General features: G+C 54.2%; 4 protein-coding genes across 8 annotated transcripts; all 4 read left to right on the top strand.

The window, feature by feature from the left end:
* The first annotated feature begins 85 nt into the window (after positions 1-85).
* KLK12 (kallikrein related peptidase 12) lies at positions 86-4,700 on the top strand. 2 transcript variants are annotated; one of them, XM_081807705.1, is made up of 6 exons: positions 86-287; positions 449-504; positions 954-1,113; positions 1,872-2,128; positions 3,277-3,410; positions 4,322-4,700. In XM_081807705.1, the coding sequence occupies exons 1-6, from the start codon at positions 259-261 to the stop codon at positions 4,475-4,477; spliced, it is 792 nt and encodes a 263-aa protein (XP_081663831.1). In that variant the 5' UTR covers positions 86-258; the 3' UTR covers positions 4,478-4,700. The 2 variants fall into 2 exon arrangements, with proteins under 2 accessions (XP_081663831.1, XP_081663830.1); XM_081807704.1 differs by having other exon boundaries at positions 1,869-2,128.
* A 757-nt stretch (positions 4,701-5,457) lies between these two features.
* KLK11 (kallikrein related peptidase 11) lies at positions 5,458-10,121 on the top strand. 4 transcript variants are annotated; one of them, XM_081807703.1, is made up of 7 exons: positions 5,458-5,649; positions 6,398-6,444; positions 7,244-7,317; positions 7,778-7,934; positions 8,296-8,561; positions 9,111-9,247; positions 9,659-10,121. In XM_081807703.1, exons 3-7 carry the CDS (start codon positions 7,281-7,283, stop codon positions 9,809-9,811), a joined length of 750 nt encoding a protein of 249 aa, XP_081663829.1. In that variant the 5' UTR covers positions 5,458-5,649; positions 6,398-6,444; positions 7,244-7,280; the 3' UTR covers positions 9,812-10,121. The 4 variants fall into 4 exon arrangements, with proteins under 4 accessions (XP_081663829.1, XP_006739794.1, XP_081663826.1 ...); XM_006739731.3 differs by lacking the exon at positions 6,398-6,444 and having other exon boundaries at positions 5,459-5,649; XM_081807700.1 differs by lacking the exons at positions 5,458-5,649; positions 6,398-6,444; positions 7,244-7,317; positions 7,778-7,934 and having other exon boundaries at positions 8,029-8,561.
* A 1,189-nt stretch (positions 10,122-11,310) lies between these two features.
* Positions 11,311-15,766, top strand: KLK10 (kallikrein related peptidase 10). Its single transcript, XM_006739732.3, has 6 exons — positions 11,311-11,829; positions 12,287-12,391; positions 13,075-13,258; positions 14,155-14,429; positions 14,583-14,716; positions 15,233-15,766. Exons 1-6 carry the CDS (start codon positions 11,532-11,534, stop codon positions 15,383-15,385), a joined length of 1,149 nt encoding a protein of 382 aa, XP_006739795.2. The 5' UTR covers positions 11,311-11,531; the 3' UTR covers positions 15,386-15,766.
* A 2,322-nt stretch (positions 15,767-18,088) lies between these two features.
* Positions 18,089-25,957, top strand: KLK9 (kallikrein related peptidase 9). Its single transcript, XM_006739733.3, has 5 exons — positions 18,089-19,810; positions 19,981-20,137; positions 22,980-23,245; positions 24,464-24,600; positions 25,252-25,957. Exons 1-5 carry the CDS (start codon positions 19,699-19,701, stop codon positions 25,402-25,404), a joined length of 825 nt encoding a protein of 274 aa, XP_006739796.3. The 5' UTR covers positions 18,089-19,698; the 3' UTR covers positions 25,405-25,957.
* The last annotated feature ends 405 nt before the right edge of the window (positions 25,958-26,362 follow it).

Below are 26,362 nucleotides of genomic sequence, written 5' to 3'. Positions count from 1 at the left end.
ACCCCATGTCTTCCTGGTCCCCTTCTTTCAACCCGGAAATTGCATGGGCTGGGACAAAGAGAGTTAAAAGCTGTGTCAGCTGCCGGTCTGGGGCAGACAGACGGAAGGAGGGGGACAGGTGGGGCAGCATGACAGGTGGCTGAGAAGCCAGGTGGACAGTGGGAAAGTTGACTGGCAGGGTGGCAGGTGGATGACAGGACAGGTAGGTAGTGGACAGACAGATAACAGAGACAGACAGGCTGAAACTGTGACAGCCACATGGAGGACCCAGCAGACAGAGGGACAAGGTGAGGAGGGGGCAGGTGGTCACCAATAGGGTGACACCCAAGACAGAGGGGGAATGGGCAGGCATCCTGTCCTCTTGGGAGCTGCTGGTGGGAGGGGTGGGCTAAGCAAGGGTGGGTTGACAGGGAAAGGGCCGTCTCTGAGATCCCCCCACATTTCCCAGGACCTGGAGGTGGGCCACCCTGGGTTCCAGTGTCTTGTTGCTCCTCTCTGCTACTGGTGAGTTCCCCAGGAGGATGGGAGCCCCAACTCCCCTTCCAGGTCTGGTCCCCAGCCTGGCACGGAGGAGGGCAAGGTGCTGCCTCTGTGCCTCCGATCACCTCCACCTCTTGGGGCCCTGCCACCTCTGTCCCCTGTATCTTTTGATCTATCTCTCCTCTGTGTCTTCCTGTCACTACGCCTCTGTCCTTTCTCTGTCTCTGTCTGCCTCTTATCTTTAAGTATCTCTCTGTCTCTTTCTCTTTCTCTTCCTCTCTGTGTCTCTGGGCACTGCTGGGTCTTCTTGTATTTGTCACTGGGTCTGTGTCTCCCTGTCCCTCACTCTCTCTCAGGGGCTCTGTCTTTCTCTTGCCTCTCTGTGTCTTCATCTCTGCATCTCTCTTCCTATCTCTGACTCCCAGTCTCTAGATCTCTGACCCTACCTCTCTGGCCCACACCCCTGTCCTCAGGGCTCAGTCAACCGACCACAGAGAAGATTATCAAAGGCAAGGAATGTGCCCGTCACTCGCAGCCTTGGCAGGTGGGGCTGTTTGAGGGCACCCACCTGCGCTGTGGGGGGGTCCTCATTGACCGCAGGTGGGTCCTCACAGCGGCTCACTGCAGTGGCAGGTAAGCCCCTGTCTGGGTGGTCCCTTCTAGGGGTAGGCAAAGGAAAGGTGGTGGGAAAGGGAGCCCTCAGGGTAGGGGCTCAGGAGAGGGGGGTGCCATGGAGTAAGGAGATGGTCCTGCCACAAGAAGGTCTGAGGCTAGACAAAGAGTAAGACTTCCTCAACAATGGGCCTGGGGTGAGGGAGGGGCAGGAAGGGTCCTGAAACCTGCCCACCTACCTGCTCCCATTCCCTTGTGTTACCCTTCCTTCCCAGATGACCTCTGTCACCATCCCAGCCTTTCTCTGACCCAGTCTGGGCAACCTCTCTGGGCCTCAGCGGTCCCATCTGTAAAATGAGGGGATTGGGCTTTTTTGGTCTGAAACTTCGAGGTTTTTTTTCAAAAGGGAAGTTTCAGACGTGAAGAGACGGATTGATTCAGGGACAGAACAGAGGGAGTCCACTCATTACTCACTCATTCCTTCAGCTGAGGGTGCTGACAGCCCAGGCAGCCTCTGGGTGGTAAGAACAGAGCAGTGAGTATGACAGTTGGATGTCTCTGCCTCAGCTAAGAGGATCGGGAAGGGACAGAGATGCAGGGGCTTGGGGAGGAGAAGTAGGCAAACACAGGAAATGGAAAGATGGTGAGAGAGGTGAGAGACAGAGCAAGCCTGTGAGGGAGTGAGGACAGACACTGAGGTGCAGAACAGCAGAGAGGCTGGAGGGCTGGGGATCCAGGGACCCACCCCACCCTCGCTGAGCCACCTTGACCCCCAGCAGGTACTGGGTGCGCCTGGGGGAGCACAGCCTCACCAGGCTGGACTGGACGGAGCAGATCCGGCGCAGCGGCTTCTCCATGACCCACCCTGGCTACCAGGGAGCCCTGCATAACCATGACAACGACCTCCGGCTCCTGCGACTGGGCACCCCCGTCCCTTTGACTCGAGGCATCCAGCCCCTGCCCCTGCCCACCACCTGTGCACTGGCCGGCACCAAGTGCCAGATCTCAGGCTGGGGCATCACCAATCAACTATGGAGTAAGGGGGCATCAGGGTCAGGGCTCAGGATGGGCAAAGTCTGGGGTGTAAAGCAAGAGATCAGGAGTCATGCCATTCAACAGAAGGCTGGGTCAAGGGTCAAACATGAGGATTGTGGTGTGGGGTCAGAGATCATGGTGGACCAGGGGTCTTGGGAGTCAAAGTGGTTAAGGGGTTGGGTATAGAGTCAGAAGTCATGGGTCAGGATGTGGTTGGAGGCCAGAGTGATGGCAGGGGTCATCAGACTGGAGCAAAAGGCATATATAAATAGGATCTTGGGGGCGCCTGGGTGGCTCAGTTGGTTAAGCGACTGCCTTCGGCTCAGGTCATGATCCTGGAGTCCCGGGATCGAGTCCCGCATCGGGCTCCCTGCTTGGCGGGGAGTCTGCTTCTCCCTCTCCCACTCCCCGTTTGTGTTCCCTCTCTCGCTGTGTCTTTCTCTGTCAAATAAATAAATAAAAAAAAATCTTTAAAAAAAAAAAATAAATAAAATAAATAAATAGGATCTTGGGGTAATGGGTCATGGACTCGAGTGTTAGAGGTCACTGTAGAATTGAGGACATGGGATCCAGATGTTGCACAAGCTGGCCATAATCTGAGGGTGGAAACTGGGATTCGATCAGGGATCACTGGTCTGGGATTAGAAGCCCTAGAGGTTAGGGGTCATGAGGTCCCGGCTCAAATAAACAGGGATCATAAGTCCCTTTGGAGTTGGCACCAATGGTTTATCACTGAGTTTAGAAGTTTAAGAGAAGACAAGGAGTGTGGGGTCTGGAGACAGAGAGGGAAAGGAGGTCAAGTTGGGATCTAAGTATAATAAGATTGAAGGTCAAAGGTCACAGCATCTGGAATTTAAGGAGAAAAGTGGGTCTGGATTCATTGCTTCTGAGGTTGGAGGGACAAAGGGTGTCTTGAGTTATGGCACTCAGAGTCATAGGTTAAAGGTCGGGGGACTGGGTCAATGAACTGGGGCAAGGGTCACTATGAAATGAAGTAATAAATCTGAAATTTAAACGTTTGCAGATTGGAGTGGGGGGTCATAGGAAAAGGGCAGGGTATAGACTTATATTTGGCTTCCTTGAGTAGAAGGAGGTGGCCCCCAAGTGGGAGCTTTGGGAAACCCTGTGGCTTCTATCTTCCACCCGCAGACCCATTCCCGGACCTGCTGCAATGCCTCAATGTCTCCATCGTTTCCAGTGCCACCTGCCGGGCTGTGTTCCCCGGGAGAATCACGGACAACATGGTGTGTGCCAGCGGCATGGAAGGGGCGGATGCCTGCCAGGTGCGTGAATGCCGGCAACGCATGGTCACCCAGGGTAGGAAGTTGGGGACAGAGCAGGGAGGATGGGGGAGAGAGAGAGGTCAGAAGGAAGGGGAGGCGCAGGACAAGGCAGGGAGAGCCAGGTGATGGAGGACAGAGAGAAGGAGGGGTGGGTGGAGAGAACAGAGGGAGGGAGGGAGGGAACAGAGAAGGAAAGATGGGAGGGGCACAGGAGAGGGAGAGGAAGAGAAGATGGGGGAGGGCAAAGAGGTGGCGGGGATTTGGAACTGAGGTGTGTAACCGGTTGTCTCTCCCCATACCATCCTCCAACTGATGCTGGCCCAGGCAAGAGCGAGAGAATCTAGGATGGAGGCAGGAAAGGAGGCTGGTGGCCTCTCCTGTCCTCGAATTCTGCTCCCTTGCTCCCTTGGCTCCTCCAGGTTGGGGGCTGCCCCACCCTACTTGCTAAGGCTCCAGCCTTTGTGCCTGAGAGAACCTTTATAGATCCTGCCTTCCTTTGCTGGGATTGGTCACTGATGGGGTGCTCTTTCCCTCATTGGTCAGTGCCCCAGCCAGTCGTCCTCTATAGAATTCTTATAGGTCCCCACCTCCTTTGCTGGGATTGGTCATTGAAGTTACTCTCTTCACTCATTGGTCAGAGATCTAGCCATTGTCCTTGAGAAGCCCCCTCCCCCACCTTTTATGGAGTCCTGCCTTCCCTGGGATTGGCGCCCTAGGAACAGCGTGTTCTTCCCTGTTGATCAGTCACTGCTGGGGAGGGAGCGTGGGGAACGTGGCAGTGCTCTTCTCTGATCACCAGACTTGGATCCTGTCTTCAGGGCCTGGGAATGGGTTTGGGGGTCGGGGCAAGGACAATGGGAACAGGATTTCTCGCTTATTCATTCGGTGCTGCTTCTCCTTCTGTATTCCAGGGCGACTCTGGGGGCCCCCTGGTGTGCGGAGGAGTCCTTCAGGGTCTGGTGTCCTGGGGGACCGTGGAGCCTTGCGGGCAGGAAGGCATCCCAGGGGTCTACACCAATATTTGCAAATATGTGGACTGGATCCGGATGGTCATGAGGAACAACTAACCTGCTCCCTCCACCTCCACCCCTCAGCCTGGGGGCCACACTGACTGACCCTCGGAGCACCAACGCGTCCTCCGTCCTCCGTTATCAGCCCTGGCTCCAACTCCCCTTGGGCTGGGGATCTTCTTCCGAGTACTCCAACTCCAGCCAGCCCTTCTAAGTCCCAGGTTTGGAGGAGGAAGGAATGTGTGACTTCCTTGAATAAATATAACGAGCTCTGTCTGTCTATTTGATATCCCCGTGCTGGTTGACACAGGAGGGAGGCTCATCAGTCCCCCTACCCACAGATGTAGGAATAGAGACCACAGAGGGCAAGAGTTTTCCCTTAGGGGTCACTCAGGAACGGAGGAGAAAAGGTTACTTATAACAATAAAAATAAGGGCCTTTTTTTCCCTCTCTCTCTCTCTCTCTATCCAGCACTTTAGGAACAGTGCCCATGAAGGACCTGAGGAGGGGGGAATTATTGGCCCCAAAATACCAAATGAAAATTGCAAAATCAAAACTCACGACCATTTAATTAAATGTCTATAAAATGTAACATTCTTCCACCTAGCCAATTCCAACTTGGCTTTGCTGGAGCTGTTGAGCACACATTATATTTAATGTGGGATGTGGGTTCGTTTTAATATGTCTGTGATGATGGAAGGCGGGGTGTAGCCTTGGAAAGCAAGAGGACCCAGCCTAGGTCTTAAAATAATCCTGCCCACTCCTTGGGTTCTGTCTTCACCCCCATCCAGGAGGTGCAAAGGGAGCTTCTCCCCAGGGAATGGAAGGGGAATTTGGGGTGGGAGAGTGAGGGGTGATGGTGACAGCATGGGAATACCTGCTGGATGCCTGCAGTGCTCAGCTCTCCTGGAGTCTTCATCCCAACCACCCCAAGGCAGGGCTGTCCCCCCATGTCGCAGATGAAGAAACTGAGCCTCACCAGGGTGGAGTTCCTTGGCTCACGTCACTGTGGTAGGAAGAGGCAGAGCCGGGGTTTGAGGTCAGGGCTGGCTGCCTTAGGAACCCATACCCAGTCGTCTTGCCCCACTTCTGGTTAGGTGAGAGAGGAGGGCAAGACAGAGAGCAGGAGATCTCACTGATAACAAGCAGGCCCTGAAATAGAGGGATTGGCAGACAGCAAATTGAGGTGGCTCAGATTTGGAAGTCATTGGACCTAAGTCTCACAGCGAGTAAGTGCCACAGCTGGATTTGGGGGGGCCCAGGGTTCCTGGGAGGCGGAGGCAGGAGGGGGGAGCGGAGGGAAGGGAAGGGGGCAGAAGCGAAGCCCCAGAGGAGCGCTAGGGTTTGGGGCCTTGCAGAGGGCTGACTCCCTTTCCTGGGCCTTGATTCCCACAGGCCCCAACCTGCCTCCCCCACCTTCCCGTCCTGCCCCTTCAGCTGGCAGCAGCCCCACCTCTGTGAGGCCCCAGTTTCCCCCCCCTTCCTTGCAATGGAGAAGGGAGGGCCCAGAGGAAGCCGGGGGCCCACCTGGGCTTGGGCTGTGGGGAGGGAGGAGCAGGGACAGAGGAGAGACACAGCCTGGGAGAATGAGGTGGAGGGAGAGAGAGAGAGAGAGAGGAGGTGGAGGGAGGCAGAGACCCAGAGACAGAAAGAAAGATAAAGAATTAAAGGAGTCCTGCAGAGAGAGACTGTCAGAGACAGACAAAAAGACAGAAAGGCACAGGCAGAGAGGCAAAGAGAAATATGGCCACGGAGTTACAGAAAGGAAGCAACCAGCAGAGATGAAGAGAGACAGACCAGGAAGGATGTGGGGTGGGAGGCGAGAAACAGAGAAGAGGGGCTTGGAGAGGTGACAGAGGCAGGCCGGCCGGCACACACCCTCCGCCCCCAGGGCAGTAAGGCAGGGCTGGGAGGCCCAGGCATCAGGGCCACCCCACACCTGCCTTTCACCTGATGCTCTGACCCAATCTGCCACAGCTGCTTCCGCCACCAACCCGGCCCCCAGAGCCCCAGTCCCAGAGCCCGTGAGTCGGGGAGGGCAGGGAAGACCCGCTTGCAGTTTCTTGTGCTCCTGGAGCCCGTCAGGCCTCCTCTGCCTCCACACCATTTCTCCCTCTGCTCTGTCCTTCTCGGCTTGGGCGGGTGCTCTCTGCCTCTCTGTCTCTCCAACTGGCTGCCTTGCCCCCGACTTCAGTGACCCCTGATCCCCGCTTTGATAGCTGAATCCAGCCTCCACCCCATCCCCCTGCAGGCCAGGGCAGCTGAGGGCACTGGCCCTTCCCCTGACCAGCCCCGCCCAGTTCCGTCTGTCTGTCCTTCAAAGGGGCAGGGATTCAGAAGGACAGGGCCCGAACACCGTCCCAGGCTGAGCCCCCTACCGCACGCTGGGCAGCACTCAAAGGGCCCATATCACCCTGGGGTGGAGGCGGAATGGGGCTGGTGGGGCCTGGCCAGGTCTCAGGAGGGCAAGAAGGAAAACATTCTCCCAGATGCATCTCACAGGTACTATGGCTGACTTAAAACAGGGCCAGCCAATCCCTTGCCCCAGCCAAAGCCCCTCACAGCATCTGCCACATCCTCCTTGGCTCTGGCTATGAGAAGCTTTTAGCTGAGATCAGGCCCCTCCAAGGCCACCTTGATACCAAAGATTTGTTTTAAAGGTTTGGAGGCTGGGATGCTGTGAGAACTTGGGTATTCCTCCAACCCTGTTGTTTCTCCCTGGAGGCAGCCAGAGCAGGCCGGGGAGGGAGGAGAGGGCATGAACCAGGCCCTCTGTAGTCTCCCCATAAAGTGATTGGGCCCCTTGTCCCTTCTTGTTCCCAGAAGAACCTGGGCCTGCCCTTCCCGTCTCCAGGCCAGGATGATTCTTCAATTAATCATGCTTGCTCTGCTGACAGGTACGGTGGGGGATGGGGGAGGGCAGGGGCCTCCCTCTCCAATCTCTAGGCTCCCTCAACCCTCTATGTCTGGATATTGACTGAGCCAATGCTGAAAATATAGAATAACCCATAAGGCATCTAAATGGATATAGGAGCCATAGTAAGGTCCCGATGCCCCTTGCTGCATAATCCCTTTAGATGCTAGAATGGGGAGAGGTCAAGGAGGGTCCCAGCGGAGGGGCCGGGGCAGCTGCAGTGGGGTGGAAGACACTCCAACAGCGCAGAACAGTAGCTACTGACCAAGCAGTACGGAAATGATTTCAATCATTTAATACCTGGCTGGCCTATCCGGACAGTGCCTCCCAGCCTGACCCCAGGCTGGGACCCAGACCACCCACCCCTTGTCTGCTCTCCCCACCCCCACTTCTGGGAGTTGTCTCATGCCTGAGCCCCGTCTTTTGCCCTCACTCCCCTCCAGGGCATGTAGGGGGAGAGACCAGGATCATCAAGGGGTATGAGTGCTCTCCTCATTCCCAGCCCTGGCAGGTGGCTCTGTTCCAGAAGACACGGCTGTTCTGTGGGGCAACCCTCATCGCTCCCAAATGGCTCCTGACAGCAGCTCACTGCCGCAAGCCGTGGGTGCGGGGGCTGGGGCGGGCCGGCAGGGGGCTGAGATGGAGAGATGGATGGAGAGGGGGTTGGGGATGGGGAGGATAGGATGGGGTCCAAGATGGGCGTGGGGGTGGGTAGCGTGGATGATGGACACCGAGACGGGATGGAAAGACGGAAGCCATCGGGCCTGGGATGGTGCTGGAATGGGGATATGGTTGGGGAGGAGGCTTCGGTGGGAAGTGGGGATGAGGTTGGAAGTGGGGCTGTGTTCCTTTGCTCTCCCCGGTGCTCTCATCCCTTCCCCTTCCCCCATGTCTCTCCCCACCTCCCCTCTCCTGTCTCTCCCCGACCTTCCATCTCTGACCGCCATCTCCCCCACCTCAGCCGGTACGTGGTTCATCTGGGGGAACACAACCTCCAGCAGCGGGATGGCTGTGAGCAGACCCGAATGGCCACTGAGTCCTTCCCCCACCCAGACTTCAACAGCAGCCACCCCAACAAAGACCACCGCAATGACATCATGCTGGTGAAGATGACGACAGCAGCCTTCATCACCGGGGCCGTGCGACCGCTCACCCTGTCATCTAGCTGTGTCACTCCTGGCACCCACTGCCTCATTTCCGGCTGGGGCACCACGTCCAGCTCCCAGTGTAGGGGCTCCAGAGGGGGACATGGAGGGGGGCGGGTGGCCCCGGTTGTGGAAGGACGGAGGGAACCAGAGGAACCTTCAGAGGGGAAAGTCCCAGAGCACGAGAGTACGAGAGGGGGATCCCTGGGGGTGTCAGTGGTGGGATAAGTCAAAAAGAAGAGGGGAAACGTAAGAGCTGGGGGTGTGTGTGGAGACAAAAGTCTGGACCTTGGGCTCAGAGAGATAGATGTGTAGTGCCAGATCCACGACCTGCTCATTGTAGGACCTCAGGCACGTGGCCTCCCCTCTCTGAACCCTGGTTTTCTTCTCTATGAAATGAGGATAGTCACACCCACCTACTAGGGCTGGATTCGAGATAGTGTATATAGAACGGCTGGCATAATACATCTACTCGGTACCATTACCGGAGCTATTTGCTATGAGCACAGAGATGAGTTGGCTGCAAGCAAGAAGGACAGGGACTGGCTGTGGTGTGGGTTCAAAGCAGGCACTGGGCGGGGAAGGGGACCAGGGGCTCTCGTTTTCCACACCCCTCATGCCGTTTCCACAGTGCACCTGCCCTATACCTTGCGATGCGCCAACATCACCACCATTAAGCACGAGGAGTGTGAGAAGGCCTACCCCGGCAACATCACGGACACCATGGTGTGTGCCAGTGTTCGGGAAGAGGGCAAGGATTCCTGCCAGGTCAGGGGGCAGGGCCTGGGTCTCCAGCCACCCATCCCATTCCCACCTCCTGGGATGAGATCCACAATCTCATTCCCAACCCCGACCCCGTCTCCCCTTGCCACCCCAACTCCATGTCCACCCCTAGCTCCCATTCCAAACCTCCAAGGGTTTGGAGCTCCATCCCCATTCCCACCCCTATTCCCAGCCCCAACCATCCCCCAATCAACCCTAACCCCATCTTGATTGCCACCCATAGCTCCAACCTCATCCCCAATCGTCCCGACAACCCCATCCTCAATCTCCACCCCACTCCTAACACCATCCCTACAACATCCCAACACCACCTCCTCCCTAACACAGCGCCCAACCCTGCCCCTCTCCCATGGCCACTCCTCCTTTCTGACTGGTTGTCTCTCTCTCCATACCCAGGGTGACTCTGGGGGCCCTCTGGTCTGTGATGGATCTCTTCAAGGCATTATCTCCTGGGGCCAGGATCCGTGTGCTGCCACCAGAAAGCCTGGTGTCTATACAAAGGTCTGCAAATATGTAGACTGGGTCCAGAAGACTATGGAGAATAACTAGCCAGGACCAGCCCAACACCCCTGATTTCTATTTGCCGATGTTGCTCTTGTTCATTCTGTTAATAGTCAAGCCAGAGCAAGGACGCCTTTATGTATTTTCTTTTCATGCCTCCTTGACTATGAGAGATGCTTTAGCTTAATAATCAACTTGGGGTTTGGAATCAGTGAGACCTGGGTTCAAATCTTGCCTTGTACTAATTTGTGATTCTGGGACAGATAATAGTTGTTTGGTTCACTGTTGTATCCCCAAGCCCCAAAGACAGTTTCTGGCACTCACCAAGGTTTCAATAAATACTTACTGAACAAATGAATCTTTGGAGTGCTTACTATATGCCAGACCCTGATCCAAGGGCTTTTAAATATATCAACTAACTTAATCTTCACAAAGATTAAGTGTCATTATTATGTCCATTTTGCAGATGAGGAAACTGCGTACAGAGAAACAAGTCACTTGCTCATAGTCACACAGCCAGTAAGGAGAAGAGCAAGGAATCTAAAGCAAGGTCTTTTCTTTTCATTCCTTTTTCTTTCTTTCTTTCTTTCTCCTTTCTTTCTTCTTTCTTTCTTTCTTTCTCCTTTCTTTCTTCCTTTCTCTCTTTCTTCTTTCTTTCTCTTTTTAAAGCAAGGTGATTTCTTAACTACCAGGCGAAACTGCCTTGATTGAGGCTCAGTTTTCTTATCTGTAAAATCGTGCACTTGTAAGAATGATAGCCCAATAGGTACGTCAGCCTGCACATAATTAAGACCTAAGAGAAGGAGCTATCACTGTTTTTCTTTCCAACCTCCAGGCGAGGTATTTCCTCCAGACTAGTGCGGCCAGCACGATAGCCACTAACCACGTGGGGCCTTTTAAGTTAAAATGACCTCACATACCACATGCTCTATAGCCACATGTAGCTGCTGTATTGAATAGCATATATAGGGCATTTCCACTGTTGTAGAGAGTTCAGCTGGATAGGGCAGAGCCAACCTCTGCAGTTAACTCAATTCCCACTGGAAAGGATGCCCCACAACTAGTCCAGAACTCAGGATCTTTTTTGACATTCTGCTCGCCTTTCAGGGGAGGTTGTTGGCATGTGGAGTAAGAGCCCAGAGCTGAAACTGGAGCCTCCCGGTTGTTAGGTGGACTTACTGTGTGACCTTCTGTGAGTCACTGCCTTCTCTGAGCCTCGATTCCTCACCTGAAAGGAGGGGATTAGTCCAGGTCATACTGACGCTCCTCTGTGGCCTTGGCCTCCTGTGATTCATGGGCCCGTGTGTCATCTGAAGGCAAACTGATGGTAGGGAGGATGTGATGTGACCACACTTGGGTGTGATGCGGAGCGCCCCCAGCAGGAGGAAGAGGGGCGCTAGTCGCTGGGATACACAGTGAGCCCACTGCTCAAGCTGTGGGAGTGGGCTCAGCACAGAGCTTCGCGCTGGCTCTGGGGCTCTGCCTCGTTCCCTCTCTGCCCCCTTTCTGTCTCTGTGATTTCTTCTTTTCCTTGTCTCTGTGTCTTCTACCCTTTCCTTCCATCTGTCTTGTCTCTCTGCCTCCCTCTCTCCTGGCCAGCGTTCTGGTTTTTCTCAGTCACTGGGTATGCATTTCCCTGTTTGTTCTCCTCTCTCTTGGTTGTAATCACCTCTTTCCAACATTATCTGAGACCCGGAGGCTACCTGGGAACATGGCATCCTCTCCCCCCTGAGAAGACTTTTTGGAATAGGACACCTGGGGAATCCCCATGGAGTCCAGCTCCAAAAAGGGTGTTTGGGGCTCTAGAAGAAGCCTGTATTCCCTGGGCCCCTCCCAGAGCAGGAATCTGGGGCCCAGGCTGGGTGCCAGTCCCACCCAAGGTATAATTAGGGAGAGGGAAAGGGAGGGAGTGAATCCCTGGGGGGAGGGTGGGGAAATTTCCGGGCTCTTCGAGGTTAAAAAGGAAGGCCAGGCCAAGGGTCCCAGGGCAGAGGATTCCGGCGGCCCACTTGGCAGGGCAGAGGCACTCCTGGGTCTCCTCCCTCCTTTCCAGCAGCGACTCCTAGGTGAGATGGGATGCACCTCACCCTAGTAGGGGCGGGTCCGAGAGCATGGGTGGGGACCTTTGGGTCGCGGACAGCCCTGTTTGAGCCTCGGTTTCCCTATCTATGGCACACGCCTCTGAGCCTCGGACCGCGGCCCCACCTGTGAAGGAGGGCGAACCCCAAACGCTGCTTGGCGGGCAGTCCGGGAAAGCTCGGGCTGGGACCTCACTCCCCCTTCTGGCGTAGGGAGGTCAGGAGGACGCCAGGAGGGGCGTCATTAGGGTAATTGTGCTCATGTCAGGTATTCCGGCCCGAATCGCCCATCTGTCCGTCCGCCCCTGAGATCTGTGCGGAAGGTTAAGCGGGTCCCCGCGGGTTGGGTTGGCCCAGGCCGGGCGGACGGGCGCGGTGGGGTGGGTGTGCGGGTGTCTCTGACGGAGTATCAGTTTTAATTCGCTCTCGCCCCCGCCCCCCCCAGCCTCGGTCCTGGCCATGGGACCCCCACACCTCCACCTGTGCCCCGCCTCCCGCACCCGGGCCCTGGCGAGGCTGCTACTGCCGCTGTTCGTGACGGAACTGTGGGGTGAGGCGGGGGACAGGGCTTGGCGGGAGGCCCCAGGGAGAGTGCTCTCCTCACCAACCCCCGCGCACCACTCCTCCTCTGGGGACCCCAGCACCCACCCGCCGATCCGGAGGAGGCTCGCCCCTAAGTCAACCCCGCCCCTCGCCGAGCTCCGCTCTTGGGGCCCCCCCCGCCCCCCAGTTTGGATCCCTACTCCTTTCCCCTCTTGGCTTCCTTTCCCGGCCCCTTACTAACCGCGGCCCCTCTCTCAGTCGCATTCTGTCCCCGCCCCTTCTTAGTCCGCCCATTTCTCCCCGGGCTGGCCTTCCCGCTTCGGCCTCGCCCTTCTCTCCGCCCGCTGCGCTATTCCCGCCCCTGCTCCTCAAGCTCCGCGGCGATCTGTCCTCGCCCCCTGCTGGCCCCGTCGCGTTCCATTCCCGCTCTGCTCCGAGCGCTGCGCTCTGTCCCTGTCCCTCCAGACCCACCCAGTTCGCTCTCCTCACTCCAGTCCGCTCTATTCCTGCCTCCTTCCCCTTTCCCGCCGTTCTTCTCCTCCCACTTCCAGTCGGTTCCTGCAGGACCCCCAATTTCCAACTCCCCAGCTTCCTTGGTTCTGGCTGCGGCCCCCCCGACCCCGCCCGCTCCGGCCCTAAACCCAGCCCTAGTCCCGCCTGCTCTGATCTCCACTCCTTTTCTTTCTCCAGCCGCGGAGGCGGTGCTGCTCTCCAGAAACGACACTGGCTTGGACCTTGTGGCCTCAGGCGCTCCATGCGCACGCGGTTCGCAGCCCTGGCAGGTCTCCCTCTTCAATGGCCTCTCGTTCCACTGCGCGGGCGTCCTGGTGGACAAGAGTTGGGTGCTCACAGCCGCGCACTGCGGGAACAGCAAGTAGGGGGAGCCTCTCGGGGCATCCAGGGAGGGGCTGTGGAGGCAGGCCCGGGGGAGGGGGCGGGAAGGGCCGGGGCACTTGAATCCATGCGGGAGTCAGTTCTGGAGGGCTTCCTGGGGGGGGGGGGGGGGCTGTGGCCGCCAGGGGGCGGTGTGGTCCTTTTAAGCGTTTCTGGGCCCGTCCACGAGCCCTGTCTTGCTGATACTCCTTGGGTTCCACTGAAGTGTAGAGCTAGTTTGGAGGTTCCAGCAGGGGAGCGCAGCTACTCGTATACCCTTGACCGAAGAACGGTCCTCCTCTATCAGGGAAGGTCGTCCTCTTCGACCGAGCGCGCAGCTTCGGGAGGGACGCACATAGAGCGGTGAGGGAGGAAGGGGACACCCGCCTAGCCAGCCAGATCAGCCGAATCAACCCTGGCGATCAATGGGGTGGTGTAGAGAGTTGTATGCAACAGAAGTCAGGGTCTGGTGTGGTTAGGAATTTAGAACTAAGGAAATTGTTCACCTCATGAGTCCCCACTGAGGGAGGAAGGAAGAGGTGGGCTTACCCAGGTGGACCCCTGCCCTCAACTCTTGCAGAACTCAGAGATTCAAACACCTAATCATTCTTCCCCGTGTCCCAAGAACTCAGATCCCCAGCTCCCTTCTCCCCCACCACCTCCTCCCTCAGACCCAGGAGTCCTCGCCCTCAAACCCCTCCTCCCTCAGACCCAGGAGTCCTCGCCCTCAAACCCCTCCTCCCTCAGACCCAGGAGTCCTCGCCCTCAAACCCCTCCTCCCTCAGACCCAGGAGTCCAGGCTCCTACCCTGCTACCAGTACCCTCCTCCCCAGGGACTCAGAGTCTGGTCTCAGTCCCTAAGGAGGCTTTGCCCCCATATATCTCTTCCCTTCCTAGTCCTCTGTGGGCTCGCATTGGGGACGACCACCTGCTCCTCCTCCAGGGTGAGCAGCTCCGCCGGACCACTCGCCACATTATCCACCCCAAGTACCGCCAGGGCTCAGGCCCCATCCTGCCGAGGCGGACAGACGAGCATGACCTCATGCTGCTGAAGCTGGCCAGGCCCGCTGTGCTGGGGCCTCGCATCCAGACCCTGCGCCTGCCCCACCACTGTGCTCAGCCCGGAGATCAGTGCCAGGTGGCTGGCTGGGGCACCACAGCTACCCGAAGAGGCAAGAGCTGGGACCCCTGAGGCCTGTACCCTGGGGAATACCTTGAGGGCCAGGACTTTGGGTCTGAGGGAGGAGGGAGCTGGGGGCGTGGACTCCTGGGTCCTGGAGGATTAGGGGCTGGCCACGGGTTTACCTACTGTTTTCTCCCATCAGTGAAGTACAACAGGGGCCTGAGTTGCTCCAGGGTCACTGTCCTGAGCCCTAAAGACTGCGAGGTCTTCTACCCTGGTGTCGTCACCAACAACATGATGTGTGCGGGACTGGAGCAGGGTCAGGACCCCTGCCAGGTAGGGACTGGCCAGGGTGGGTCTCTGACTCATGGGAGCTAGGATAGGGAAGTTACGAGAAATCAGAAGGCCCTGTCCCTGTCCCCAGCCCCAGCCCAGTGTCATCCCTGTGTCCCACACTATCCCGTCCCTACCCCATCTTCATCCCCGTGTGTGACTCCCCACCTGTTCGTGCCTGGCCTACCCACTTCCCACCCCATCCTCAACTGCATTCCCATCTTCAGGCCAGTCCTAAACCCCGAGCCCATTCCTACTCTCCATCCGTCTTCATCCCCTCACCTTCCACAAGCTCCAATGCCAGGGCCATCACGTTTCCCTTCTCATCCCCCCGTCCAATGTCCACAATCCCCAGGCCAGTCCCACCCCAACCCAAGCTCATACTTAATTCCAACCCCACCCCAAGCTCATCTTTACCCAAACGTAACTCCAGCCCTGCCCAAACCTCTTCGCCATCACTATCCCAGACACCCAAGTGGGTCCGTGTATTCATTTGATCTCTCCTCCTCCCACCCCCAGAGTGACTCTGGTGGCCCTCTGGTCTGTGATGAGACCCTGCAGGGCATCCTTTCATGGGGCGTTTACCCCTGCGGCTCTGCTCAGCATCCAGCTGTCTACACCCAGATCTGCAAATACAGCTCCTGGATAGAGAAAACCCTACGCTCCAACTGATCCAGAGGTCCTGCCACTCCACCAGCTGCCCTCTTGCTCCTTCCTCCGCAGTTGCAGGGGCTGAACCCTCCCCCTGCCCCTTTCGAACCTCCGCCACCCATCTACACCTCCTAACATCTCTCCTTTTCCCTTACCTCCCCCTGCCTTCCACTGCTCAGGTGGAAGCACTTTGAAGCTGAAGTGCTAAAAGTGGTGACAAAGTTTAATTCAAGAGAAGCAAGGAAGCTGGTGGTCACCCAGTGTCCGAGAGAGGCTGTCATTCACTCAACCTGCCTCCCTCTGCTACTCCCCGCTGTGTGACCTAGGGCAAGCTAAGTACCCTCTCTGGGCCTCTATTTCCTCATCTGGAAAGTGGGGACAATGAAGTGTCTACCTCATAGATGCATTGTGAAGAGATGATCATATAACATGAGTGCATAGGTTGCTATGGTAATTATCAGTAAAGCATTAATGCAGGGGGTGGTGAGCCCTAAATGTTAACCTGTTGTCGTGATCTGTGAACAGGTCCTGGTTAGAATGAACGTATGTGACTCCACGTGCCGGGGAGAAAAGCACAGGGGTAGCCCCCGGTCCCAAGCCCCCTCACCCCATCCTCTGCATCGCCATCCCTCAGGGCTGATGGGGAGAATCACATTCCCCACCCTCCTTTCAAGTTCCATGAAGCACCCCTTAACCACTTCCTTCCTCCATCCCACTGTTCCTCACGTCTCAGTCCACCCAACACCAGTTCCTCCTGTCCCAGCAGGAGCTGAGCCACCTCTGAATCATCTGGTCCCTTCTCTGCCCTCCTGGGGCCACTGGAACCCAAGGGACCTCACCCCAGATCCACCTCAGCCTCTAAGACCAGAGGAACCCACCCCACCTTAGTTGCTAAGTTCATGTAAAGAAGTCCTCTGAGATTTAGGGGAAATTTTCTGTTTAGATCCCTCTCCATCCCCTCACCAACCACAAGCTCCAGTCCCAGCTCCACCGTATCTCCATTCTCCTCTGATCCAATGCCCATAAGCCCCTGTCCACCACCATCCCCACCTTATCCAAAATTGGCTTGGAAATTTCGCCTTGAAAATTTGGAAGGAGAAGGGTTCCTTTCCTCTCCCTGAAAGTGTCTCCATGTAAATATTCCTACACTGGGGGGTCTACTACACAGAATCCAGGCAGAGCTGACAGATGTTTCGGTGCGTCCATTTAGCCTAAACTCTGGAGACGTAACATCAGCTGAACATATGCACAACAGAAATGTTCCATTTTTGGTTGCTCTTGTTTCCCCTTTCAAACGCCAATTTACTGAGCACCTATTATATGGCAGGCCTGATGCTGGGCACACAACCACAAGGTCCTTGCCCTCATAGAGCCCACAGAAGACTGGCACACAGTCTCCAGCTCCCTTCCTCTGCCCCCATTAGCACACCCAGGAAACGCCAATCAGCCAATCAGACGTATCAGCTGAATTTGTCATGCAAGACTCAGAAGCGAAGGAGGTGGGAACTCGATTCATTTTTAAAGGCACATCGCCTGTTCCTTTAGTCATCATGCTAAACGTGTTTACTGAGCTGTGTCCTACTCTAGGTCCTGGAGATGAATCAGCCCGAGCTCTACCCTCAAGGAGCTGCTAGTCAGGTCAGGGAGACAGGCAAGACTTCCATTCTTGTCATTCAGATTTCTACTCAAAAGTCACCTCCTCAGAGAGGCCTTCCAGGATTGCCCTGGCTAAAGGGGTCCCCTGCCCTCACCAGGACAACAATCCATTGCTCGGTTTATTTCTTTCGCAGCACTTGTTAGAGATGAAATGACCTCATTTATCTGTTTACTGCATAATGGTCTGTCCCCTCTCTCTCCTGACTCAGTCCATGAAAGCAGGGACTCTGATTTATTCACTGTGATTTTCTTAAGCACCTGGTACGGTGCCTGCACACAGAAGCTACTCAATACATCATTGGATTAACAACACAAATTGATCAGTGCTGCATCGGAAGGAGGCACGGGGTGCCCTAAGGAGAGGCCATGGGCTCTTTCTGAAGGAGTCAGGGAAGTCATCGCAGATCAGGGGACATCTGCATGGGGTTTAAAAGGATAAGTAGGAGTATACTGGGTAGAGAAAGAAATGTATTTCTGTCACTTACTTTGTGACCTTGAGGAAATTACTGGAATGCTCTCTCGACCTCAGTTTTCCCCTCTGTGGAATAGAGATTGAATAGACTCTTGTGAGAATTAAATGAAATGATATATATATGAAATGCTTACCTGCCAGGCACAGACTACGGTCAATAAAGGTAGCTATCAAGGGTCGCCTGGGTGGCTCAGTCGGTTGGGTGCCTGACTCTTGGTTTCAGCACCAAGATCTCAGAGTCCTGAATTTGAGCCCTGCATTGGGCTCCATGCTGGATGTGGAGCCTACTTAAAAAAAAAAAAAAAAAAAGTAAATATATATATATATATATTTTTAAATGTTTTTTATTTATTTATTCATGAGAGTCAGAGAGAGAGAGAGAGAGAGGCAGAGGCAGAGGGAGAAGCAGGCTCCCCACCTAGCAGGGAGCCCGATGCGGGACTTGATCCAGGACCCTGGGATCATGACCTGAGCCGAAGGCAGACGCTTAACCATCTGAGCCACCCAGGCGCCCCTATATATATTTTTAAAGGTAGCTATGGAGATGTTTCAGAAGCAGTTAGTATGGCATTTCGCACATAGTGTCTCTTCAGCCTCAGTCTTTGGTCTTCCATCCCTGTCTGGAGAGAGAGTAAGACACCCTACAACCATGAGTAATGTGTATTATAATGGGGGCAGTGCAGGGCTCTGTAGGAGATGGGTAGACTTACTACATTGGTTGAATGCCTACCATGTGCCGAGCACGGTTGTAAGTGCTTCGTATGGGTTAATTGGCTCAATCAGCCCCCAACCTGGATTATTATTACTTCTTAATAGATGGGCCAACTGAGAGAGGTCCAGTGACTTGCCCAATAATTGCCAGCATTGAGATTTGGACCCAGGTGGTCCAGTTCCAGAGTCCATGCTCTAAACCATTACACCCAGTGACACATTCAAGGCGAGCCCAGACCCAGAGTGATAATCAGGCTTACAGCAACAGAAAATGGAGGAGTCTGTGAGTGTCCAGGGGAGGAAAAGATGTATTCTTCCTTGAGAAATCAGAGAAGACTTCCTGGAGGAGGGGGCATTTAGTTTGAATCTTGAAGGATGAGTAGGAGTTTACCAGGAAAAGAATATGGAGAAAGACATTCACTCATTTAATTAATATTTCCTGAGGCCTCCTGAGAGCTCAGCCCTGAATGGGTGATCCTGAGGACACAGAGATGAATCAGATGTGGGCTTGGCCCTGCAGGGCCTGCCCACCTGATGAAGAGGAAGGATGGGGAGAGAGGCAGGTAGGATGGGCTGATAGGAAGGACAATGGAGGGGAGGAGATGAAAAAACAGGGCAATGTTCTCAGGACTTGGCCCAGATCTGGTGATATTAAGAGAAAAGGAAAGTGCTTAGTTCCAGGCAGGTTGGGCATGTGGGTCTTGGGTGGTAGGATTATGAAGAAGGGGGTAGGGTAGTTTATGAAAAGAGTGAGTTAATCCAGTTAGGCCCATATTTCCTCAACCTTCTAGGAGAGGCCTTTGTCCTTGCAGGATGGGGCCCAAATGCCCAGGGCAGGGAGGCCTCTTTAGGGGGTACACACATGTGTGGCTTCTTGTGGTCTCTGCCTTGCTCAGTCTGTCTCTCCCTTTCTCTCCTTCCCTCACCCTGGATCCTTCTGTATCCCTGTCCCTCTCGTTTTTAATTTTCTCTCTCTTTCCCTGCCTTGCCCCATCCAGCCTGCCTTCTTCCTACTGAGTCTCTGTTCTTTTTCCCAACCCTCACCTGCTTTCTGGGGTGGGGGTGGGGGTGGGGTGTGGTGGTCCTCCTTCCTATCCCTCCAGCCTGCCGGGGACACTGGCCCCAGCTCCCCACAGCTTCATTCAAGATAAACTCACTTCCACTTCAGGACCCAGCCTTAGGGATCATCTTTCTCTCCCTCTTCCTCCTCCAGACCACAGAATATCCTGTATCCAAGTCCTGCATCCTGAGATCATGGGAATGAGGGTTCCCCTCTCTGGAGATCCCAGGAGGACTCCATATCCCAGGGCTCCTCCCCCACTCAGCCCAGCCCTGGCTCAGCAGGCCACCAGCTCATCTGGCTCAGGAGGGGGGTCCCCCTGTATTGCCTCCATTTCCAAGGCCCCCAGTAAAGGCCTGAGGGCTTCCCCCTCCCCCCTGGGACATTTCCCAACCCAGATTAATCACAGGGGCGGCCCCAGAGAGGAGGAAGGAGATGGCATGGCTTACCTTCAAGAAGCACAGAAGCCTGAATGCATGCTCAAGACCCAGGCACCCCGAGGTCATGAGGCTGGGATTCGTCTGTGCTCTGCTTTCTCTCCTGGCAGGTGAGGCTCCAGCCGTCCATCCGCTGCCCCTCCACGGTCCCGGGAGCCCTGCCAGCCAGCTTGCCCTTGACCTCCCAGGCTTCTGCTCCTTCCTGCTAGGCATCTAGCATGTCTCCCCCAGCCCTCCTACGGTGCTTGTCATTGACCCCTCTGCCTCCATCCCACCCCAGGGCATGGCTGGGCAGACACCAGAGCCATCGGGGCCGAGGAATGCCGCCCCAACTCGCAGCCCTGGCAGGCTGGGCTCTTCTACTTCACCCACCTCTTCTGCGGGGCTTCCCTCATCAGTGATCGCTGGCTGCTCACAGCTGCCCACTGCCAGAAGCCGTGAGTGACCCGGGCACCACTGGGGTGGGGCGGGGAGCTGGAGGTAAGTGAGGGGGTCAAGGGGCCTTCAGTAGAGGAGGGAGGGAGCTGTGGTTGGAAGGATTTAGCCTTCATTTCTGTTCCCCAAAGCTCAACTCTTAGAATTAGAGTTGACCCTCCAAATTCTAGAGTCCCAAATAATCTAATTATTAGGGTCTAAAATTCAAAACTCTTAGAAACCTCGACTCTGACCCAGAAAAATCCAGAGTCATGGACTCCTAAAATCTCAGATCCATGAGATTCTACATTAGTTTCGGTGAATTCTAGAATTGAGACTCAGACTGGTAGAATCTTAGGAGCCTAGAGCAACCCTGCCCTGTGGGTATATAACTCCAGCCACATAGTTAAGTTTAAATGTTCTTTTCAAGATTTTTATTTATTTCTTTGGGAGAGAGAGAGTGTGTATGAGTGGGGGGAGGGGCAGAGGGAGAAGCAGACTTCCCCCTGAGCAAGGAGCCTGGTGTGGGACTCGATCCCAGGATCCTGGGATCATGACCTGAGCCGAAGGCAGACACTTGACCGAGTGAGCCACCCAGGCACCCCAAGTTTAAATTTTCTAGTAGACATATTACAATAGTAAAAAAGAAAGGATTGTCATTAATTTTAATAATAGATTTAATTTGACACACTCAAACCATTATTTTATTTTATTTTTATTATTTTAAAAATTTAAATTCAATTAGCCAACATATAGTACATTAGGTTTTCTTTGGTGTAGTGTTCAATGATTCATTAGTTGCATATATCACCCAGTGCTTATGAGATCACGTGCCCTCCTTAATGCCCATCACCTAGTTACCCTATCCCCCTACCCCCTCCTTTCCACAACCCTCAGTTTGTTTCCCCGGAGTCAAGAGTCTCTCATGGTCAAACCATTATTTTAATGTGCAATCCATTTTTAAATACTTATGAATGATATAGTTTAGTTTTTTAATACTACACTTTTGAAATCAGATGTGCATTTTACACATATGACATGTCTCAATTTGGACTAGTCACATTTCAAGTGCTCAATAGTTGTATGGGATAGCACAACCCTAGAATCTTAGGTTCAGTATTCTAGCTAGGTTCATTGAAAATAGAAGCTCATGGTCCTAGAATCTTTGATTCACAGTATTCTAGAATACTGTGACTTGCAGATTCTAGAATCTTGAATCAGTAGAATTCTAGATGTCTAGAATCTGGTGAATTAAACATCTTAGAATGCTATCATTCCAGATTCTTAAAATCCCCAAAGTTTTAATTGAGAGAATTCTAGAGTCTCAAACTGTTTGAACCCTAGATTCTTAAATTTCTAAAATCATAGAATTACAGAATTCTAGGAATGTCTGGGTGGCTCAGTTGGTTGAGCGTCTGCCTTCGGCTCAGCTCATGATCCCGGGGTCCTGGGGTTGAGTCCTGTGTCAGTCTCCTTGCTCGGCAGGGAGCCTGCTTCTCCCTCTACCTGCCGCTCCCCCACCTGCTTGTGCTCTCCCTCCCTCTCTCTCACTCTCTGACAAATAAATAAATGAATAAAACCTTTTAAAAATATATAAAAAAGAATTATAGAATTCTAGATTGATTAAATCCATTTTATAGTCCCAGAATACTAGAATTCTAGGCTCTTTAAATCCTTGATTTCATCCAGATAATTTTAAAACCCCAGACTTTTGGCCTAGAGAAATCTAGAATGTTAGAATATTGGATTCATAAGATTCTAGAACATAGAATTCTAGAATCGTGGATTCCTAGGGTGTTAGAAGATTCTGGAATTCTAATGGAATCTTAGAATCTACCTGATGCAGAAATCCAGAATTTCTATATTACCTCTGGAAAGGGGTAGCCCATCTTGTTCCGATATTCTTCCCCCCAGGAATGAAGCACAGATGCTGAATGAAGTACAGAATGCTGTCTGGGAATTTCCCATCATGCATTGCTCCATGATAGGTCCTCTTTCAGCTCAGGTCTGTACTTAAGGCTAGGAGAAGAATGTTCTGATTTTAGCTCCAAAGACTAAGGAGAGAGGCAGAGATATGGAGGTAGAAAAGATTCAGGCTTGAGGACAAGTTGGGGGAGATTGGTTTCCCAGACACAGAGCCCAGGCAACGAGGTGACAGAGATAGAGATAATGTCTCATACTCATTAAATCCTGAATTCTCAGTCATAAGCCTGGTTCCTAAGGTCAGAGGTCAGAGGCCGAGGAATGGACATGTACATCCCCAGAGAGTCCCCAGCTGTCCAGGGCAGGGGATCCAGAGCAGAACAAGTGGACTGAGAGTTTGAGGTCAGGCCTCAGGAAGACATGCATTGAAGGTGAGGGTATATGGCTGACAGGAAAAGCCTAAGGCCATGGATGACCCCCAACTTGGAGATTTTCCATTTCCCATCCCCCTCCATGCACACACACACACACACACACAACACACAACACACATACACAGAGCCACTCCCCACAGAAGCCACCAGACCTGTGGGGGCAGGAGGTGGGGATGTTGTTCTGTGGTAGGTGGAGCCCCCATGTGCCTACACAGTTCCAGGGGACCCAGGTCACCACGAAGGCTCCAGGTGGGGCAGGATGGAAGGTGGTTTACTTGGTATGGGACTAGGAAGGGGTGTGAGCTTTTAGGGGAGAGCTACAAAGGTAGAGGCAGACAAAGAGATGGAGTGAGAAGCTGGGGCCCAGAGAGGGTGTGGGCCTTGCTTAAAATCACACAGCACTCTGGGTCATACAGAAATGATGGGGGCCAAGAGAGAGTGTGTGGCTTGTGGAACACATATCACCCTGGTGGACACCCAGCTTGACCTCTGAGGCCTGTCTCAACAGGTATCTGTGGGTCCGCCTTGGGGAGCACCACCTCTGGCAATGGGAGGGCCCAGAGCAACTGTTCCGGGCCACGAACTTCTTCCCCCACCCTGGGTTCAATAAGGATCTCAGGGCTCATGACCACAATGATGACATCATGCTGATCCGTCTGCCCAGGAAGGCACACCTGGGACCTGCTGTGCAGCCCCTCAACCTCAGCCAGACCTGCGTCTCCCCAGGCACCCCGTGCCTCATCTCAGGCTGGGGGGCCGTGTCCAGTCCTAAGGGTATAGCCTTGCCTACAACTCAACCCCTTGTGTCTCATGCTGAGGGTCTGAATTCCCCCTATTTCTCTGTCTCTGCCTTTTCATCTCTTAGATAGATAGAAAGATGATGATAGATAGGTAGATGATAGATGATAGATAGATAGATAGATGATAGATAGATAGATAAGGAAAAAATCTAAGATGCTATAAATTACAAGATGTATCATTATTTACAACCACTAAGAACAGGGGAAAAAAATCCCCGTGAATGCTTGCATGACACCATTTGCTGGAAGACATGCCCTGATTTCAGAGATGTTTAAATATGAAAATATACACTTCATGGAATTGAAATGAGGCCTAGATCTCTCAGAGTCACAAATCAGCAACCCATTAGCCACATTTAGACTCCTACATCAGTCTTGGTTTTCAAAATGCCTTGAAAAAATAGTCTGAGCTTGAGAGATTTTTACATAAAAGCCAAATTTCTGCATTTGCTGGGAAAATCCAAAGAGCTGACAACGCGGGACCCACATTCCCTAAATAGTGACCATTGGGCAGAATCAGTGGAGGTTACGGCCTTCAGACCAGATGCGGGTTTTCTGGGCCTCTACAGTGCCTCCAACTGGTTGCTGTTTCTGCATAGTCCCCTCCTCCCACTTCTAATTTACCTGTCAAGCCCATTTGAATCTGTGCCCCTAGATTATATACGTGGATATATGCATATCTATATCCATATCTATATTCTACATGCTGTGTCTCCCTGTCTGTGTCTAGTATCTCTTATGTTTTTGTCTCTGTCAATGACCATAAATGTTTCCTCCCTTTCTCACTGCCTTCTCCCTTGGCATCTCTGGGCCTGTTTCTTTTTCTTTTCTTTTACTTCAATGCTTCCTCTGAGAGGAAGGTCTTAAGAGGTCTATCTCCTTTCCCTTTAAGAAGTCTATCTCCTGCCATGGTCTCTATTTTTCTCTGGGTGTCATGTATGTATCTCTTCTTGGCTCTTGGCTCCCTGCATCTTTCTGTTTCTCTGTCTCTCTCTCTTTGGCCCTCTCCCTCTCCTCAAACATCTGTTTCTCTTTCACATTATGATTCTGTCACTGTCTCTTGTTTCTGTCCTTGAGAGTCTTCTGCTGTGGTTCTGTGGGTCCTCCTTAGGGAAGGGTCTGGGTGGAGGGGCTGCTGAATGTGATAGGCCCAGCTGCTGATCCTCTATGGGTGCATCTCTTTTGCCAACAGTGCAGTACCCACTCACGCTACAGTGTGCCAACATCAGCATCCTGGATCACAAACTGTGCCATCAGGCATATCCAGGCCACATCTCAGACAGTATGCTCTGTGCCGGCCTCTGGGAGGGGGGCCGGGGCTCCTGCCAGGTGAGACCTACTCTGGGGAGGAGGGGAATGGATATCTTGCCAGATTCCTGGGTCCTAGGGAATTAGGGAGTTGGGGGCCCCAGAATTCCTGGGGATCCAGGACACTTGTGTCCTGGGAGAGGATGGGACCAAGGCCAGGATTCCTGGATTTAAAGGGGACTGGAGGGCGCCTGGGTGGCTCAGTTGGTTAAGCGACTGCCTTCAGCTCAGGTCATGATCCTGGAGTCCTGGGATCGAGTCCCACATCAGGCTCCCTGCTCAGCGGGGAGTCTGCTTCTCCCTCTGACCCTCCCCCTCTCATGCTCTCTCTATCTCATTCTCTCTCCCAAATAAGTAAATAAAATTTAAAAATAAAAAATAAAAATAAATAAAGGGGATTGGAAACCCCGACTCTAGAACCTAAAGGAGGAGAGGACTGGGAGTACAGACTTTAAGTCCTGGGGGAAGAGGGGACTAGGATCCCAGAGTGCTAAGTGCAGGGGTGAGGTGAGGGCTATGAGCGCTTATTCCTGGGTCTGAGGGAGGAGGGACTGGCTGCCTGGACGCCAAGGTGTCGGGAGAAGAGGAAACAGGGTGCTTCCTTAGAGGAAGTGGCCAGTGTAATATGAATACACCTGCTTAACAGTTTCTTTGCTCTTCTGCCGCGCACAGGGTGACTCTGGGGGCCCCCTGGTTTGCGACGGGACCCTGGCGGGTGTGGTGTCTGGGGGTGCCGAGCCCTGCTCCAGACCCCGGCGCCCTGCAGTGTACACCAGCGTGTGCCGCTACGTGGACTGGATCCGAAAGACCATGGAGGACAACTGAGCCCTCGTGCCTTGGGCGACCAAGAGAGGAGGGTGGGCGTAGGGTAGAGGGGAACTGAAGGGCTCCGGCCTCAGAGATCTCGGCGCGTGGCCTCAGCGACCCCGAGACACCTTCTGGATCTTCAGGCTCCGCGCCCTCAGGGCCCGCCCCGTCGGAAAGCAGCGGGGAGACGCCTCCGCCCCTGTAGCCCCGCCCCTGTGATGTCCCCAGAGCTGGCATCACCGTGGAACAGCTTCACCTGGGGCTCGGCTCCAGGAGCACCTCCAGCAGACAGCTCCTGCCCTCGGAACTTTGCCCAATGAGAATTCCCCTCCGGGCCCCGCCCCTTGTAACCCCGCCTCCTCCGTGGGAGAGCCCGCCCCCGTGACGTCAGGTGCTCTGTGGCTTCCCCTACCAGCCAGCGGTGCAGGGTCGGGCTCCTCGCCTCGTGCCGGCGCCCCTGGGCGTTTGAATCCTGGCGGGGACCCGACTGAGAGAAGTTGGGGGAGCGTCTCAATTCATTTAGATTCAATGGATGATTATACAATAAACGCGCGGAGCCGCGCCGTCCGTCTGCCTGCGTTGTGGGATGAAGGAAGGGCAAAGCGTGGGCGGTGGTGGGCAGACAGGGAACCGCCACCGTACAGCAATTCCCCCTTAACCCCCCAGTAGGTCCTACCTAAAGTCTGTCTCCATCAGCCCTATTGCAGCAAGGCCGCTGGGCTCTGCTTGGGCTGGTCCCGTCATCCCCAGGGTCAGGGGAAACCAGGTCATGGTGCCTCCCAAACCTGCCTTCCCAGATCCGGACCTCTCAGGGGCAGCGGGCGGAGCCCGATCCGCCCTCAGAAGACTCATCTTTCGTCCATTTCCAGTTAGTGGCAGCAGCCCCCTTCTCCCACAAGAACCCAGGCTCCAAGGCACTCCTAAAAAGACTTAAGAATTCAGCCCCTAACCCCCTTCTCCCTCAGACTAAAACTTC

The sequence above is a fragment of the Leptonychotes weddellii genome, chromosome 16, assembly GCF_054177405.1.
Source record: "Leptonychotes weddellii isolate Sample4059 chromosome 16, ASM5417740v2, whole genome shotgun sequence".
Lineage (NCBI taxonomy): Eukaryota > Metazoa > Chordata > Mammalia > Carnivora > Phocidae > Leptonychotes > Leptonychotes weddellii.
The sequence above is the reverse complement of the archived record's forward strand: the minus strand, read 5'-3'. Positions and strand labels throughout refer to the sequence as shown.

What these genes read in the sequence shown, in the direction of transcription:
- KLK9 (XM_006739733.3), top strand. Translation starts at nt 19,699, where the DNA reads ATGGCATGGCTTACCTTCAAGAAGCACAGAAGCCTGAATGCATGCTCA. An exon ending in TCTGCTTTCTCTCCTGGCAG is followed by an intron (nt 19,811 to 19,980) that starts GTGAGGCTCCAG and finishes ATCCCACCCCAG; the next exon opens with GGCATGGCTGGGCAGACACC. An exon ending in GCTGCCCACTGCCAGAAGCC is followed by an intron (nt 20,138 to 22,979) that starts GTGAGTGACCCG and finishes CTGTCTCAACAG; the next exon opens with GTATCTGTGGGTCCGCCTTG.
- KLK11 (XM_081807700.1), top strand. Translation starts at nt 8,030, where the DNA reads ATGGGCGTGGGGGTGGGTAGCGTGGATGATGGACACCGAGACGGGATG. An exon ending in CACCACGTCCAGCTCCCAGT is followed by an intron (nt 8,562 to 9,110) that starts GTAGGGGCTCCA and finishes CCGTTTCCACAG; the next exon opens with TGCACCTGCCCTATACCTTG. An exon ending in AGGGCAAGGATTCCTGCCAG is followed by an intron (nt 9,248 to 9,658) that starts GTCAGGGGGCAG and finishes CTCCATACCCAG; the next exon opens with GGTGACTCTGGGGGCCCTCT.
- KLK10 (XM_006739732.3), top strand. Translation starts at nt 11,532, where the DNA reads ATGGAGTCCAGCTCCAAAAAGGGTGTTTGGGGCTCTAGAAGAAGCCTG. An exon ending in CACCACAGCTACCCGAAGAG is followed by an intron (nt 14,430 to 14,582) that starts GCAAGAGCTGGG and finishes TTCTCCCATCAG; the next exon opens with TGAAGTACAACAGGGGCCTG. An exon ending in AGGGTCAGGACCCCTGCCAG is followed by an intron (nt 14,717 to 15,232) that starts GTAGGGACTGGC and finishes TCCCACCCCCAG; the next exon opens with AGTGACTCTGGTGGCCCTCT.
- KLK12 (XM_081807704.1), top strand. Translation starts at nt 259, where the DNA reads ATGGAGGACCCAGCAGACAGAGGGACAAG. An exon ending in GTTGCTCCTCTCTGCTACTG is followed by an intron (nt 505 to 953) that starts GTGAGTTCCCCA and finishes CCCTGTCCTCAG; the next exon opens with GGCTCAGTCAACCGACCACA. An exon ending in CATCACCAATCAACTATGGA is followed by an intron (nt 2,129 to 3,276) that starts GTAAGGGGGCAT and finishes TTCCACCCGCAG; the next exon opens with ACCCATTCCCGGACCTGCTG.